Here is a 17,205-nt window from a genome sequence, read left to right as displayed (position 1 = left end):
ATTTAAGAGCAAAGGAATACTTTCTAATTGTACCTCGCTATAAAAAAGCTAAATGTGTTCATGTCATTAAGTTCATTCACGGGTCTGTTTTCTTGTGCCTCCCATTTTAAAGTATAAATTGTATTTGTGTCAGTTTAGATCAAGTCTACAATTGCCTGCACTCATGTGTACAGGAAAACATCCATTACATCCTCAGAAATAGTAGTGACAATGGCAACAGGTGTTGTAAATGAGGTAATGGGAACGAGGGCACATTTCACCCCAGGAGTTTACCTGCTTTTTCTTTTTTTTTTTCTTTTTTAATTTTTTGTAATTCCTTTCTCAGCCGGACAAAGCCTATGCACAAAGTGGACAGGACAAGCCTTGAACCCAACTCCTTGCTTGCGCCAAAATCCCAAGTGTCCTACTGCGCGCGCGCAGCATATCTATACTATAAAGCGCATAAGGTGGATCACAATTGATACTTTTATAAACTTTTTTAAAAAAATCCCTGCAGTTGAAGGCCCCTGTCTTGGATAGAGCCTTCATCGCAATACATCTTCAAGGCCCTAGGGCTCTTTTAAGTTTTTCTTCCCTTCCTTCAACCACAGCACCACTTGGATCTTTCCCTGCTACAGTATCAAACATGGACTGCACATTTCGCAGCTCAAGGTGAACAATTTTAGGGTTGTAGATAAATTAGTGCTCACTCTGTTATTGATGACACAAAATGGCTGAAGCTTAATTTAAAAAAAATCATTCATGGGATGTGGGTGTCACTGGCAAAGCCAGCATTTATTGCTTATCCCTTATTGACCTTGAACTGAGTGGCTTGCTAGGCCATTTCTGAGCCAACCACATTGCTGTGTTCTGGAGTCACATGTAGGCCAGACTAGGTAAAGATGGCAGATTTCATTTCCTAAAGGATATTAGTGAATCTCCGATAATCAACATCTTAATGGTCATCATTGGCCTTTAATTCCCGATTTTTGTTGAATGCAAAGTTCACCATCTGCCATGGTCCCCAAAGTATTATTCTGGGTCTCTGGAGTACTAGTCCAGTGACAATATCAGTTGGCCGCTGCCTCCCCTATTAGCCTGTTCTCTCGCCATTAACACAGGATTGGTGTGTGTGCGCGTGTGTGTGTGTAGGTGGTGTAGGAGGAGTGAGATACGATGTAATCCCTCCCAGTAAGAAATTAGATTCTACTCCTATAATCTAGAAACTGTAACCACCTCCTGCACAGCTCATAAATTTATTTTCCCATTTGGTTTTATTCCCCTTTCTTTTGATGGTGCTGATCCATGTTGAGTTCCACAGCCATGGACTGCATGTTCTTCAGGCCTGAATCTGTGCACCAAAGTGTTGATGAGCTGTGGCATAGGGCACTAGAACGGAGCCCTATCCATGTTTTACCAGGCGTCCAGGCTTGTACATTTTCCACCAGCAGGCACTGGATAACAGTCAGAAACAATGTCCTTTGCTGAATTTCTTTCCTTTCCCTAACCCAGGAACAATAAGTTTAATTTAGTGTGCCAAAAATACACTGGCTGGGATTAAGCCAAGGATTGAGCCTGGAACCACATGGTCTGTAACCAACAGCTAACCAACATCACTAAAACAGATTAACCGATCATTGTCACACTGTTGCCTGTGGGAGCTTCCTGTGTGCAAATTGGCTGTCATGTTACCTGCATGACAACAGTGACTACACTTCAAAGGTACTCTGGGATATCATGAGATTGTGAAAGGGTTAAGTACCACACCAAGCAATGTACTTACACACTTAGAAGTTATGGAAGGAGCTCCCCGGAGAAACTTGAATACAATGTTAGAATTCATAAACTGATATGAATTTCATCTAGCTCCGATGAATATTCTACCTGAAATGCTAACTTGGTTTCTCTCTCTCTAGATACAGCATGATCTGCTCTGTATCTTACAACATTTTCTATTTTTATTTAAGATTCACAATCTCATTTATGTGTCTTGTGGAGCTTGCAGGTTATAAATATTATTTCTTTCAAAAAAATATTAGTCTGGTGTAGCAAACAAACCACATTGTGTAAAACATAAAAGGCATATAGTGGGGCATGGAATTTAGTTAAATTTATTAGTAACATGCACCACAATCCCCGAAATTGAAATGATAAAGCATCACGCTGATCATTATAGTTTGCAACAGTTTGATTTTTATTTGCAGAACGCCTTCCTTGTGACACATGACAATAGTCTTCAAATTGTCTAGTGATATTACAAATTACAGTAACTAATCCCTCAGAAATAAGTTCATTAACAGGAACAACTGCAATACTACATTGCAACAAACTGTATCCATTTTCTACACTAAGATATTGTCAAGGACAAACTTTGAAACTTAGAACAGCAGAAGTCTACATTAATCTTGCCGGTGCAGTGTACAAGGACATCTTGGTACCTGAATAACAAGAGGTTATGCAAGCCATTACATTGTAATGTCTCTGCCAGGATCTGACTGCTGCATTTACAAGATACTGGACAATACAGATCTGAGCCTTTGATCTATGCTCCTGATTACTTTGAAATGGCCTGGCCATTTTAGTAAAAGCTTGGAGAAGGGGAAGGGAATAAAAGCTACTTTTATCCAAGTGGCTGCTTCTACCTACTACCACATTATTCCAACACCTTAAGAAAAGGCAGGTGTTAACTTCTCGTGTAATTTGAGTCCTTCTCCCCAGTTACAAATTTAGACTCAATATTGACGGGCAAATTAGTGCACAAAACAAAATTAAGAAAAACAAAAATGCAATAATAAATGCAGCGAAACAAAAAGAAAATTGTTAAAACTACAATTTGTTGTCCAGTTTTTCTCTGAAAGGGCAACATCCATCCTGACCAAGAAAACGTGACAAGATATTATGCAACAGTGGAACTTATCGGCAACACAAGGGCGCATGGAACATTAACTGAAACCGTTTCAAAGCAACTATGTATTAGAGATTAATTGATGTCCTTGGGATAAACTTAAATGGCAAATTTTTAAAAAAGAGGCAAGAAAAGGACACTGTGGTGAGATGCACAATTATAACACTGATTTGAACCAACAGGTGCAATGATTAATTTTGAATGAACTGAAATCCTGGGCTCTCTAAACTGATGAAAGAACGGAGTGAGATTTTGTCATACAAAGCTCAAATAGTACAAAGATGTCGATGACACTCAAAATATGTACAAGCGTCATGTAACCCACAGTTGCTAAAACATAGAGTGTCAGTAAGACCATCAATCATTGCACTACTTGTAATGCAGCTACTGCAAGGTGTCTGACTACTGTGGTATTATATGCTATGGCTACACAAGGTGTAAAACTGCATTATGATGAACTATAACTCTGGAATACAACACATGAATTACAGAACAACCTGTAACTTCGGCAGTTAGCCAACATTCTCTGCTGCTTCGGTAAGCAGCTTTGAACCATTCCACGTAGTCTTGAACTGTTCAGGGACTGGATATTCTTTCTACAAGGGAAACAAAATGCCTGTTAGTAAATACAATTTCATTCTTGAAATAATACTGTCTAGCTAGCACCTACAATGACAACAGATTATTAATAATTCTCAGCAGCTGAGGGAGGGAGCATAGAATCACATAGTCCATTTAGGGCGGCACGGTAGCACAGTGGTTAGCACTGCTGCTTCACAGCTCCAGGGTCCCGGGTTCGATTCCCGGCTCGGGTCACTGTCTGTGTGGAGTTTGCACATTCTCCTCGTGTTTGCGTGGGTTTCCTCCGGGTGCTCCGGTTTCCTCCCACAGTCCAAAGATGTGCGGGTTAGGTTGATTGGCCAGGTTAAAAAAATTGCCCCTGAGATGTGTAGGTTAGAGGGATTAGCGGGTAAATATGTGGGGGTAGGGCCTGGGTGGGATTGTGGTCGGTGCAGACTCGATGGGCCGAATGGCCTCCTTCTGCACTGTAGGGTTTCTATGATTCTATGATTCTATGATTTGGCCTTTGCTTCTGTGTCAGCTCTTGCAAAGAGCTATCGAATTAGTTCCTGCCCTTTTCTCAAAGCCCTGGAGATATCTCCTTTTTCAACTATATATTCAAGTTGTCCAAACTTTTTACCTTGGTGGGCCTCAGTGGTGGAGTGCATTCAGTGTTTAAAGTTGTGTTCCCACACAGTACATCTCCAGATCTTGGTGCTCTGATTTGGGATTTTCCACCAAAGAGGCAACCTTCTTAAACTTCCAGTTCCACAAATTCCAAACAGGACTGACCTCCAAAGTGTGTGCTTTCCAACTTAACCTCAACTGTGCCAACAACTTTTATTTTCCTCTCTTTGCAACTATACGGTACAGCAACTTTACAAAATGAATTTAAAATTAAATGTAAATAGGACTGAGTTTTCTGAGCTTCACATGTCAGATTAGCTGGGCCAGTATTTGGACACTTATGGCACAGGTAAAGATTACCCTTTAGTTACCTTATCAATGCTTAAGTGCTTCTACTCCTTGCAGTTTATGTGGGAGCATTATCCATTTATTTTAAACAGGATGACACCCTTGGGGGGAGCCACCTAAGATTTCCTAAAGCATATCCAACCATAATTTCTACCTTTATAATCATTATCCAAACCACAAGTTAATATGATTGAAAAATATAAAGGAACATTGGTCAATCTTTACAAGGAAAACAGACTGGCATTTTGTGCACCATGGGATTTTAGCAACTCAAGCTCCTGGTATAGAACTCTATGTCTAGAAATGTACATGAGTACAGGTCAGTGCAGAATTTCTATCCAATAATATTTAATGGGCAGAAAATTGATGGGGTGCAACCAAACTCTGTGCCCAAATTCCCAAAATGTATTCATCTTGTGAATGTCTAGTTCTGGAAGTGCTAATTCATAAAGACTACCCCATACTGTCCAATATCTGTCAAGAATGCAATTAATGCCTCTAAAATTTAATTCTTGAAGCCCCAGTATCATTCTGGTGAATACGCACCAATCTTATATATTCTTCCTCAAGTCCAATGCCCAAACCGGAATGCAGCATTCCTGATAAGGTCTGACCAAAGCTATATACAGCAGAAGCATAACTTCATTCCCTTTGCGATACAGCCCCATTGAGATAAAGGCCAACATTCCATGAGCATTTTTGATTGCTGCTGCTTCAAGTTTTTAAGTGCACAAGCATTGCTGTCTTTTCGGCAACACTGTAACTCCTGTCAGTGACTAGAAAGGCATCAGGGACAGTTGTACATGTTGCACTCAGCCAACACTGCGGCTGCTGGTGCATGACAACTGTTCCTGACCCCTTTCCAATCGGTAGCAGGAGTTTGGAATATGTCCAATCAGCACTTATTTCATGGTAGCAAATAATGTTTAAAACAAACATAATTTGCCAGTATTAATTATAAAATCTCACCCTCTGTAGCCTGATTATGCATCCCAGTTCCCAACCTGTAATGAGATTTCATTCTCAATGAGATTTTACGTGACTGCTACCTATTAAGTGGGGTCAGTTGGAGGTAGGCTAAAGTGGTATTTAATGTAAGCAACAGCGGCCTCACCTGTCAGATGGAGAGCTGGCATGAGTCCTGTATCGCCTCCTTTGGAGAAGGCCTGCTAAATTGGCCAGCATGGGCCTTCCCCAGGATTAACGACCGCAGGGATGGAAATTCACTCTGTTCTCAAGAGCTGCTTGCCAATCAAAGGTTGGCAGCCATGCATTTCAGGCAGCGCCATTGGGGGAGCGCTGGTAGCTGCCAGAAATGCATTCCCCAAAGGCCTAGGATTGCTGAAGGACCCAGGCCACAGGTGAGTGAGGGAGGGATGAGGGTCGAGGGGAGGAGGTTTGCAGCAAGTACAGGCTTTGGCTCTCAGCGAGCCATCCATTCCTGATCCTGGGTTCCTCAATCAGGCATTGAGTGCCTTTGAACGAGGGACTGTCCAGCCCCCACCCCACCACAGAAGCCTGCAAACAAAAGGGTTTGCTTTTCAGACTTCCCTCATGGCATTAGGCCCTTAAGTGAGCATTTATTGCCCAGTTAATGGCCTCAATTTATGGAGTGGAATGGCCATCCACGAGCCTTTCTATCCCAGATTTAATCAGGGCAGAGTAGAGAAGGTCCCCATTCACCTGATTAAATGCCTCCAAACCAGCCTTGGGAGGAGGGCATTAAATTCCACCCCCAGTATGTTAAGGCTTTGTGCAGGGACTTCCTACACAGCCTGTGTATCTCAATTGGTAGATAATGGGACTTTTAATCCCAGGTTTTGAGTCCCACATTGGGTAATTAAATTATTTAAAAAATATTTTATTCAACATACTGTTTTATCAATTTTTTAACTAAAATGTAGAATAGAAATAGAAATAGAAACCCTACAGTACAGAAAGAGGCCATTCGGCCCATCGCGTCTGCACCGACCACAATCCCACCCAGGCCCTACCCCCATATCCCTACATATTTTACCCGCTAATCCCTCTAATCTACGTATCCCAGTACACTAAGGGGCAATTTTTTAGCATAGCCAATCAACCTAACCCGCACATCTTTGGACTGTGGGAGGAAACCGGAGCACCCGGAGGAAACCCACGCAGACACGAGGAGAATGTGCAAACTCCACACATGTGTCCTTAGATTAAATATTACAATAAATTCTCCAGCCTGAGTTCATCGAAAGTTCGGAATCTCATTTACTGAACTGTCCTGATTATATATCTGAATTGTCACAAGCATGTTTTACAGAGGGAACTGTTGATAAATGACAGCTTAATTAGATACAACTTGCAACTGGTTAGACTGCACGGTCTTAAAATGGGTAACTTGAATGTTATTGTTAATCTGTGTTAAGCCAACTTGTTTGTTTTAACTTGGGCAGCTGACACAACTGCATGTGTAGGACGAGCTCCCCCAAGTGTTTTTGGGAAAAGGAACAAATGTTTGTCTTCAGCTTTCTGTTCAGAGCTTTGCATATCAGGAAATCGGCTGTATGCTTCCAATTACATTCTCCACTAGGGGGGCAGAAACCAAAGATTTATCCTGAGGGAGTCCAATCGGAACCCTTTTGTAATCGCATCAGATTCTGAAAGATGTCAAAAAATTGCAAAACAAATGTTTATGGCTGTGTAAAACTTACATAATCATCATCCTGAGGAATTAGGACATTCATTTCAGAAGACTTGGCACTGATAATCTCACATCCTAAAGACTCTTCACTGAGGTATATGTGACATCCCTCTGTCTTATTTATAGATATAGTGGGTACTTTGCCCATGACCTGTAAAACAATACACAAAATTGTTTGTATTCCAGCTGAACAATGCCGACTTTTAAAAGATGCTGTGACAGTTGAAGAGGGATCGCTGAAGATTCCACAACAAATATAACATTCTTCAAAAAGAGAAACTGTGTAAACGGTAGAGATTATTGATGCCATACTTTGATATGTACATGAGTAAGATATTGTGGCAAGGTGAATGACGCTAACTTAAGGGACTGGAAAATTCTTTTCAGAATAACAGACACTGCTGCAGTGAGACACTTACTCCATTTGAGCCCCCATTTACTCTTGAGTACTAATTTTTGTCCCCATCACATGGATTTGGGTGTGGAAGGTAACATCTCTGATTTGCAACCGGAATGATTTTCCCAAGCGCTGAAAGATTGCAAAGTGAATCACTATCAGTCACCTGATTTTCCATGCTCAAGTTCCTGATTGGCACTCTTATTGAGGAATGCTCTGTGACAGGAGCACAAACATGTAATGTTAGCCCTTTAGAGCCTGTTTGGTACTGACCGATAGTGAGCTGTATGCTGTAGATTGGCAGCAAGGTCAAAGCTCATTATATAGCTAACATTCAAAAATTAACTGCTACTTTTTATTACAATGTAAATATGTTATATGTTAAGTTTGGTACTTGGGATATATGTTACATCGGAAACTCTCATATCATGCAAGCAGTAGAGATGCCTGTTGTAAGAGTTTCCAAAGTTAATTTATTATACCATGCCTGTCACAGATTGACTCCAACCCAGTATTATACAAAGTAGGTGCTAGGCACAGGTAAATGGCCAGTTTCATATTTTACTTTTAATATATTCATTTAACATTTTTGGGTCTTCCCTTTCATTCTTTTTGAAAATAATCTACTTAGAGGGTTGAACTTTACTGTGCCCCTGCTGAGTATGTTTTCGATGGGGAGGGGGGGCTAAAATACGAGGGGTGTCCAGCCCACCACCATTCCCACCCACCCATGGGCTGTCCCCCACATTACAGTGGATGGGCCTGCTCCAAAATTGGCAACCCACCCACCATATTTAAATAAATACGGATCAATTGAGCTTGTTACCAGGGATATTATGCTGCCCACGTCTTAACATGGTTGGTGGGGGCAAAAGGCTGGGAGATGGCTAGCTTGAGGTCAAGTTGAAAAGGGTTGGAAGGAAGGCAGATCACAGAACTTCGGGGGTGTCCTATGCACATCTTGGACACCACCCACCCCAGAAGTCAGCCCCTCCTTTGTGCCTCGCTGCCTGCCCTTCAAAGCCCAGCCCCCTACCTCCTCTTCCCCTCAGCTCTCAGATCCTCCCTGCCCTAAAAGACTCATCTGTCTCTGGCAGCCACATCTCTTCTTCCTGCTGCTCCCTGCAGTCCCAGCAGCATCTATTACTGAGGTCTGGTACTGTTGGGACTGCTAGAGCTTCTTGTCAGTCAGATTGGCTGTCCACTGAAGGGCGGATGTCACACTGTGAACAGGCCGTCAGCAGCATGTTATGACTGCCGAGCAGGCTTCTTCCAGGTGTGTCAGCTGCTAGCTAACTTTCATTCGGTGGGTGGAGTGGGGAGGCCCCTGCACCCTTATCTGTTCAATGAAACCTGGTGTGGTGATACTGTGCCTTTAAGAAATGTATTTATATCATGTTTTTTGTAAGGGGTATGCCTAAAATTCAGCACTATTTTACACCATGCCAATTTGTCTGCACCAGGCAGCTCACCTGCTGAGAAGGCAGGTTAGTGATTGATTTTAGCTCAGAATGCGTTTGTTTTAATCTGAGTTAACGCATTTTTGTTTATTTTGGTTTTTTCCCTGGGGTTTCAGAGTTGGGTTTTGATTAGGTTGATTGACAGAGGCAGAGTCATGTGAATGGGTGGAGCTATGTTTGCAGAGAGAAAACACGGTTCTCTTTGGTTCTAAAACAGCCAGTTTCTGTCTGGTCTTGAAAGCAGCAAAAGGTGTCTTTCTGTCTCTCTCTCTGGAGGCTTATGTTTGAGGCCGACAAAAGACAGGCGGCTCTCCGTCTCTCTCTCTTTCTAAAGGTGTTCAAAGGCTTTAGGACTGTTAATAAGTACAAGCATGTAAGCCTGTGTTGTTTGTTAACTGATTGTGAAGTGAAGTTTAAGTCTATAAGAAGAATGTTGGGTGGGATTCTCCCAAAAAAAGTTCTAAGTGCCGAATTCACGTAAAAACTGGAGTAAATCCTTTGAAAATCCTGCTTGAAAAAAAACAAAGTGAATCTCCAACACTCTGTGCATCACAGGGAGCCCTAGTGTGAATCACACTGAAAAGCTGTGGATGGGGCCTACTCCTGTTGGAGAGGCCGGCAGCACAGCTCTGAGCAGGCCACCGTGCATGTGCTGATCTGTCAGCACCGAGATTGGCGCATGCACAGGAACCCTGCACTGCTGGCCTCCTGATCACTGGCCAGCCCCGCAACCCCTCTTCTTTGTCCCACCGATCCCCCCCAAGGCCCGATTGCTGGCCTCCCAGACATGTCCGGGCCAACACCCGGATGGAATGCATCCCAGGGTATTGAAATAAATGTCAGAGGTAATAGTGGATGCGTTAGTGATTATTTATCAAAACTCGTTGCATTCTGGGGTAGTGCCGGTTGATTGGAAAACGGCTAATGTTACGCCGCTGTTTAAAAAAGGAAGGAGACAAAAGGCAGGTAACTATAGGCCGGTCAGCTTAACGTCTGTAGTAGGGAAAATGCTGGAATCCATTATTAAAGAGGAGATAGCAGGGCATCTGGATAGAAATGGTTCGATCAATCAGACGCAGCATGGATTCATGAGGGGAAAGTCGTGCTTGACGAACATGTTGGATTTTTATGAAGATGTGACTAGGGCGGTTGATGGAGGAGAACCGGTGGATGCGGTGTTTTTGGATTTCCAAAAGGCGTTTGATAAGGTGCCCCATAAAAGGCTGCTGAAGAAGATTAGGGCACACGGAGTTGGGGGTAGTGTGTTAAAGTGGATTGGGGACTGGCTATCCGACAGGAAGCAAAGAGTCGGAATAAATGGGTGTTTTTCCGGTTGGAGGAAGGTAACTAGTGGCGTGCCGCAGGGATCGGTACTCGGGCCGCAACTGTTTACCATTTATATAGATGATCTGGAGGAGGGGACGGAGTGTAGGGTAACGAAGTTTGCAGACGACACAAAGATAAGTGGAAAAGTGAATCGTGTGGAGGACGGAGAAGATCTGCAGAGAGATTTGGACAGGCTGAGTGAGTGGGCGAGGATATGGCAAATGGAGTATAACGTTGATAAATGCGAGGTTATACACTTTGGAGGAAATAATAACAAATGGGATTACTATCTCAATGGAAACAAATTAAAACATGCTACCGTGCAAAGGGACCTGGGGGTCCTTGTGCACGAGACACAAAAGCCCAGTCTGCAGGTACAACAGGTGATCAAGAAGGCAAATGGGATGTTGGCCTATATCGCGAGGGGGATAGAATATAAAAGCAGGGATGTCTTGATGCACCTGTACAGGGCATTGGTGAGGCCGCAGCTGGAATACTGTGTGCAGTATTGGTCCCCTTATATGAGGAGGGATATATTGGCATTGGAGGGAGTGCAGAGAAGGTTCACCAGGTTGATACCGGAGATGAGGGGTTTGGATTATGAGGAGAGGCTGAGGAGATTGGGTTTGTACTCGTTGGAGTTTAGAAGGATGAGGGGGGATCTTATGGAGACTTATAAGATAATGCGGGGGCTGGATAGGGTGGAGGTGGAGAGATTCTTTCCACTTAGTAAGGAAGTTAAAACTAGAGGACACAGCCTCAAAATAAAGGGGGGTCGGTTTAAGACAGAGTTGAGGAGGAACTTCTTCTCCCAGAGGGTGGTGAATCTCTGGAATTCTCTGCCCACTGAGGTGGTGGAGGCTACCTCGCTGAATATGTTTAAAGCGCGGATGGATGGATTCCTGATCGGTAAGGGAATTAAGGGTTATGGGGATCAGGCGGGTAAGTGGTACTGATCCACGTCAGATCAGCCATGATCTTATTGAATGGCGGGGCAGGCTCGAGGGGCTAGATGGCCTACTCCTGCTCCTATTTCTTATGTTCTTATGTTCTTATGTAACACCCACCCCTCTCCTCCCCCTGCAATCCCAACTCCCCCAGCAGCCGAACACCCCCACCCCCCGCATCCCGATGGCCAATTCCGATCGTGGGCCTCCCTCCCTCTGTCACTGATCCCAGTGCAAAGTGGCAGAAGGACTCCATATCCTCACTGATTGCCCCCCTCTCCCACCATTAGACCCCACCTCCCCTATAGTCCCACCCCCTTGACATTGCCCGATGCCTGGTGGGTAGTGCCAAGTTGCCCCTAGGCTTTGCCATTTTATCCCTTGGGCAGTGTCGGGGGCCAGGCTGGCAATTCCCTGGAGGCACCTTGGCAGGCTGAGTTCCTGCACTGCATCTTGTAGAGGTACACACGGCTGCCACTGTTCGTCGGTGGTGGAGGGAATTAATGTTTGTCGAAGGGGTAGCAATCAAGTCGGCTGCTTTGTCTTGGATGGTGTTTGAGTTTCGTGAATGTTGTTGGAGCTGCATTCATCCAGGCAAGTGGAGAGTATTCCATTACACTCCTGATTTGTGCCGTGTAGATGGTGGACAGGCTTTGGGGATCAGGAGGTGAGTTACTCATCTCAGGATTCCTAGTCCTTCACCTGTTCTGGTGGCCACAGTATTTATATGGCTAGTCCAGTTCAGTTTCTGGTCAATGGTAACCCCCAGGATGTTGATAGTGGGGGATTCAGAGATGGTAATGCCATTGAATGTCAAGGGGTAATGGTTAGCTCCTCTCTTTTTAGAGATGGTCATTGCCTGGCACTTGTGTGGCACAAATGTTACTTGCCACTTGTCAGCCCAAGCCTGGATATTGTCCAGATCTTGCTTCATTTGGACATGAACTGTTTTAGTATTTGAAAAGATACAAATGGTGCTGAACATTGTTCAATCATCGGTGAACATTCCCAATTCTGACCTTACGATGGAAGGGAGGTCATTGATGAAGCAGCTGAAGATGGTTAGGCAGTGATGGCCTGGAGCCGAGATGGTTGATCTCCAACCACCATAACCATCCTCCTTTGTGCCAGGTATGACTCCAATCAATTGAGAGTTTCCCCCTGATTCCCATTGACTCCAGGTTTTGCTAGGGCTCCTTGATGGCATATTTGGTTAAATGCTGCCTTGATGTCAAGGGCAGTCACTCTCAATTCTTGCATTCAGCTTTTTTGTCCATATTTGAACCAAGGCAATAATGAGATCAGGAGCTGAGTGACCCTTGCAGAATCCATAAGCAGGTTATTGCTAAGTAAATGCTGCTCGATAGCACTATTGATGACCTCTTCCATCACTTTGCTGATGATCGAGAGTAGACTGATGGGGTGATATTTGGCTGGCTTGGGTCTGTCCTGTTTCTTGTGTACAGGACATACCTGGCTATTTTCCAAATTGCTGGGTAGATGCTACCATAGTAGCTGTACTGGAACAGGTTGGCTAGGGATGCAGCATGTTCTGGAGCACAATTCTTCAGGATTATTGCCAGAATTTTGGCAGGGCCCCTCGCATTTGCAGTGTCCAGCATCTTCAGTTGTTTCTTGATATCATGTGGGGTGGATCAAATTGGCGGAAGACTGACATCTGTGATGTTGGCGATTTAGTAGATTTTTAATTCCAGATTTTCTTTATTGAATTCAAATTCCACCATCTGCCGTGGTGGGATTCGAACCTGGGTCCCCAGAACATTAGCTGAGTTTCTGGATTAATAGTCTAGCGATAATACCACTAGGCCATTGCCTCCCCATAATAATTTATGATTATTGAACAAATTATATCCTGGAGTTGTGTATGTGATAGATAGAATTCACCTCCTACTTCAGCAGGCTTCCCCCCTCCAATGCACCGATGACACAAACAAAATACCGGGACCAAATGCATGACGATTCACCGTATAAAGAAGATGATAACTGACTGAATATTATTGGCAGACTTGCATCAGCATTAAAATGGAAATAAGGCCACTAAGCCCAAGGATTTAAAGCTATTTATCAGCAATCAGCTTCAAAAAGTGGATAACTGCTGCAAACCTGAAAGTATTTTCAAAGGACAATATTTATTGGCAAATGGCTTAGAGAAATAGGTAACTATTGCAATCTTGATCTATAAAGGGGTTTGAACTATCAATGCAAGAAAAAATGAGGGAATCATCAGGGAGTTTCTGCTAGCTATTTCATTGATCCCAACAGATTGGATTAACTCGGGAGAAATGACTACAATATTACAGCTCACTATTCATAATAAACTGATGTGTTTTATTCCAATAATGGACAAAGTGGATGCATCGACTCAAATCTGTGGTTAATAACGATGTGAATTATGTAATCATTTATTATGCTGCAAATTTTCACAAAATGGGAAATATTTGTACAAGTTCTATTATTTAGTACTATTAAATACTGGGTATTTGCTGATGTTTCTGCAAATTAATTGTTACCTGAATTTGCACATCTCTGGAATTGATGATTTCAACTATTCCCACCACGTTGTCAAACACAAGGCCAAGCTTTTTACAAGAATCTGAAACATAATAAAATATACTTGAGGGACCAACCACAGTGTTATGAGCAAAAAGTAATGGAACTAGACAATTGAAGGTAACAAAGCGGTGCCCCTACCATGTGCAAGATGAGCCATTCCTATCAGGTATTTAACCCTTTTGGTATTGACCCACATACTTACCGACTATAATGGAATTGACTTTGCCTTGGACTTTCAGCGTGGATTTGTTGCACTTATAGACATAAGCAACATGCTTCAGTTCAGTCTCAGAAATGATGAGATTGTTATTATTTTCCTGGTATTCCTAGAACAAAGTAATAAAACTAGTTACCTGCAAATTCAAATATAAATAAACCCCACAAAGATATAGGGGCAGAATTTGGTTGTGACCTATTTTTGGGTCCATAAGCAATGGCATAACAACATTGTGTGTCCCAACCTAATTAATGTTCTACCTGTTGCACTCCATGGGAAAGTCACACATTTCACTAAGAGAATATTGAGATATTTGTCTTGCTTGCAGTGGCCCAAAGATCAAGTTCTTGGAAGGGGTTGTTGAAGCAGCAATGGGCAGGGGTAAGGGGTGATCACATGGTCTGCGGAGTCCAAGGGAAGCATTCCTCCACCTCCTGGTTCCAGAAGAACGTTAAAATGTTTAAAATTTAGAAATACATCTTTGCCTTTTGGGATTGGTTGTTGCTTAGGTTGCAACAACTTATTAAGATTCCCAAGCAAACAAGGACTGGGCACTTGCTCTGAACTGTCAAAACCAATTTCTGTACGACAGTCTGAAACTGGCATTCCTGGCACCTTGGCTGGATTTTCCGGTCCCGACATGGTGGGAATCGCTGCAGAATATTCTGCAGTGGTTAGCACTGGTGCCTCACAGCGCCAGGGACCCGGGTTCAATTCCGGCCTCGGGTCACTGTCTGTGCGGAGTTTGCACATTCTCCCTGTGTCTGCGTGGGTTTCCTCTGGATGCTCTGGTTTCCTCCCACAGTCCAAAGATGTGCAGGTTAGCTAGATTGGCCATGCTAAATTGACCCTAGTGTCAGGGGGATTAGCAGGGTAAATATGTGCGGTTACAGGAATAGGGCCCGGGTGGTATTGTGGTCAGTGCAGACTTGATGGGCTGAATGGCCTCCTTCTACACTGCTGGGATTCTATTCTATGATTCTATTCGGTGGTCCAGCCAAAAGTCCATTGACTTTCAGCAGGATTGGATGATCCCAGTGGCAGGCAGGGCTGCTAAATCCTGCCCCTCATTTACAACAAAATGTGACTTAACATCTGTTTCTGGCAGCCTTCTGGAAATCTGCTTGTGTGTGGCAGCTCTCACAATGGAAGTGCAGATCTGGTATGCGGTTAATGCTTCCTAAAAGTTTTCCACTTCAGCCCTTATTTTTGCCTAGAAATTGAGCATGGTGAGGACCAATTTCTACTCCATAGACTCAAGTCTAGCTCTTCCTACGTTCCAAATCACCAGCCTGTACATGTCTGTACATCTCATCTGTTGAGATTAAGATTTGTTATGTCCGTTCATAGTTCAGCCCATTCTTTCCCAGGACTTCAACACTCCTAAATCTTCCATTTTCCTACAATCTATTGACTTTCAAAACACAAATCTGGAATCCTTTGAGATGAACTGGGTTACAGACACTCTTTCTTAGATACCTTTAACAATCTGTCAGGAATGTTGTGCATAAAAGCAAAGGTTTGAGCAGGATTTTGGATTTAATGAATCATGGTTTTCTTCAATGAGTCAATTTTGTGAGTTCAGTGCGACATCAGCACATAGCTTAAGTATGCAAATTCAAAGGTTACTCCTCTTTTTCACCAGGTATTATCTGCATTTTGAGTCTTGGTGTTGCTTGCATCACAATGTAAGAAGCTCCTTCAGGCTTGGTGCAAATAGTGAAGATCCCAGATTTTCAGCATGACATAAGTTAATGCCAAGTTTCAGGGAAATGTCAGGTAGATACAGTTGTTAAGAAGGCATATGGGATACTTCCCTTTATTATTCCAGCCATGGTAATAAAAGAGCAGGGTGGTTGTGCTAGGACTGCATAAAATACCAGTTAGGCCACAGCTTAAGTACCACATAAAGTTCTGTCGCCACATTACAGGAAGGATGTGATCTCATTAGAAAGGGTACAGAAGAGATTTACAAGTCTGCGGGAATGGAGAATTTTAGCTATGAGGAAAGATTGGAGAGGCTGGGGTTGGCTTCTGTGAAACTAGAGGAGCCTGAGGGGAGATTCAATTGAAGTGTATAAAATAAGGGGACCAGGTAGAGTGGATAGGAAGGGCCTATTCCCATGATGTTACAATCTGTTTAGGGACCAGTAACATTTTGTTTAGAGTAGATGAAATTTGAATTCTCAGTTACTTATTAAGAGAATAAAGCCACAAGATTCCATGATTTTAAACCAACAGAAGAGATTTTACTATACAAGAGTCAACACAGCAAATAGTCAATACTATCTATCTTATACTCAACATCCAGAATCAACATGATTAATCATGAATTAACAGGCAAACTGTGGTTGAACGCACCACAAACCGCACAGTAAAACGGCAGACACAACCAAGACAGATCCCTCGAATTTCTCAGCAACTGACCTGGCGTCAGTCATTACTGAGTCATAAGAAATTTTTAAAACTCTGTCTTCCTCATGAGGAATTTAAATTCCTGCCTTTTACAAAGGGATACTCTGATCCACCTGAGTTTCATGGGTACAATCCTCACTGAAAAGACACACTATTCCAGACCTCTCTCAAACCTGCTCCCAAGTCCCGCCTTCTTGGTTTCTTTTCCAGCCAAGTTAAACTTCTGCTGAGACTGCATCCTTCTGTGTTGGCCAGGCTATACTCCAGCATCTAAACACAGGCACAGTCCTGACTCCCAGGTCACACTGATGCCAACAGCTGCTTCTGTTCTTTCCCAAGCCGCAATCTCCCCAGTTGCACCGAGCAACTTCTGCTCCTGGGCCTCTCTGAGCCCAAGCTACAGGGAACTAATCAGCTGCATGGAGGTGACAACCTCCTGCTGCCTTTTCAGCTTCGGACCATCTCATAATGTGGGCCCCTTTTCGTGCCCCAAAACCACGGTCCTGTGATCAGATTTTTGTGTCCTCTCTGAGTATGGTGTCCTTGTTCAAGGACAGCCTATTCTCCCTTTCCACTCTCTGAACTTGCACTAGAACTCTTGGCCATTGCTAGGATTTGTAGTCCTTCCACAGCAGAGAGGCAGGCAGCAGTGTCTGATTCCCTCACAATTAGCAGAGCGGTCAATAATCCCTCACGGAGCATAGATATAAAGTAACAGGCACAAGGATAGAGGGGAGTTGAGGAGAAATGTTTTCAACCAGAAGGTGGTGGTGGT

At 43.4% G+C, this 17,205-nt stretch overlaps 1 protein-coding gene across 3 annotated transcripts in view; it reads right to left on the bottom strand.

The window, feature by feature from the left end:
- Positions 1 to 2,149: 2,149 nt before the first annotated feature.
- Positions 2,150 to 17,205, bottom strand: part of cap2 (cyclase associated actin cytoskeleton regulatory protein 2) — a 205,646-nt gene continuing 190,590 nt past the window's right edge. For all 3 annotated transcript variants that reach the window (XM_078241822.1, XM_078241829.1, XM_078241839.1), the window contains exons 10-13: positions 14,001 to 14,124; positions 13,756 to 13,838; positions 7,105 to 7,245; positions 2,150 to 3,480 (exon numbers count right to left, since the gene is read on the bottom strand). In XM_078241822.1, the coding sequence (XP_078097948.1) occupies positions 3,397 to 3,480; positions 7,105 to 7,245; positions 13,756 to 13,838; positions 14,001 to 14,124 (432 nt within the window). In that variant the 3' untranslated portion in view covers positions 2,150 to 3,396. The remainder of the gene's footprint in view (positions 3,481 to 7,104; positions 7,246 to 13,755; positions 13,839 to 14,000; positions 14,125 to 17,205) is intronic.

The sequence above is a fragment of the Mustelus asterias genome, chromosome 2 (genome assembly GCF_964213995.1).
Source record: "Mustelus asterias chromosome 2, sMusAst1.hap1.1, whole genome shotgun sequence".
Lineage (NCBI taxonomy): Eukaryota > Metazoa > Chordata > Chondrichthyes > Carcharhiniformes > Triakidae > Mustelus > Mustelus asterias.
This window is presented reverse-complemented; position numbering and strand designations above follow the sequence as displayed.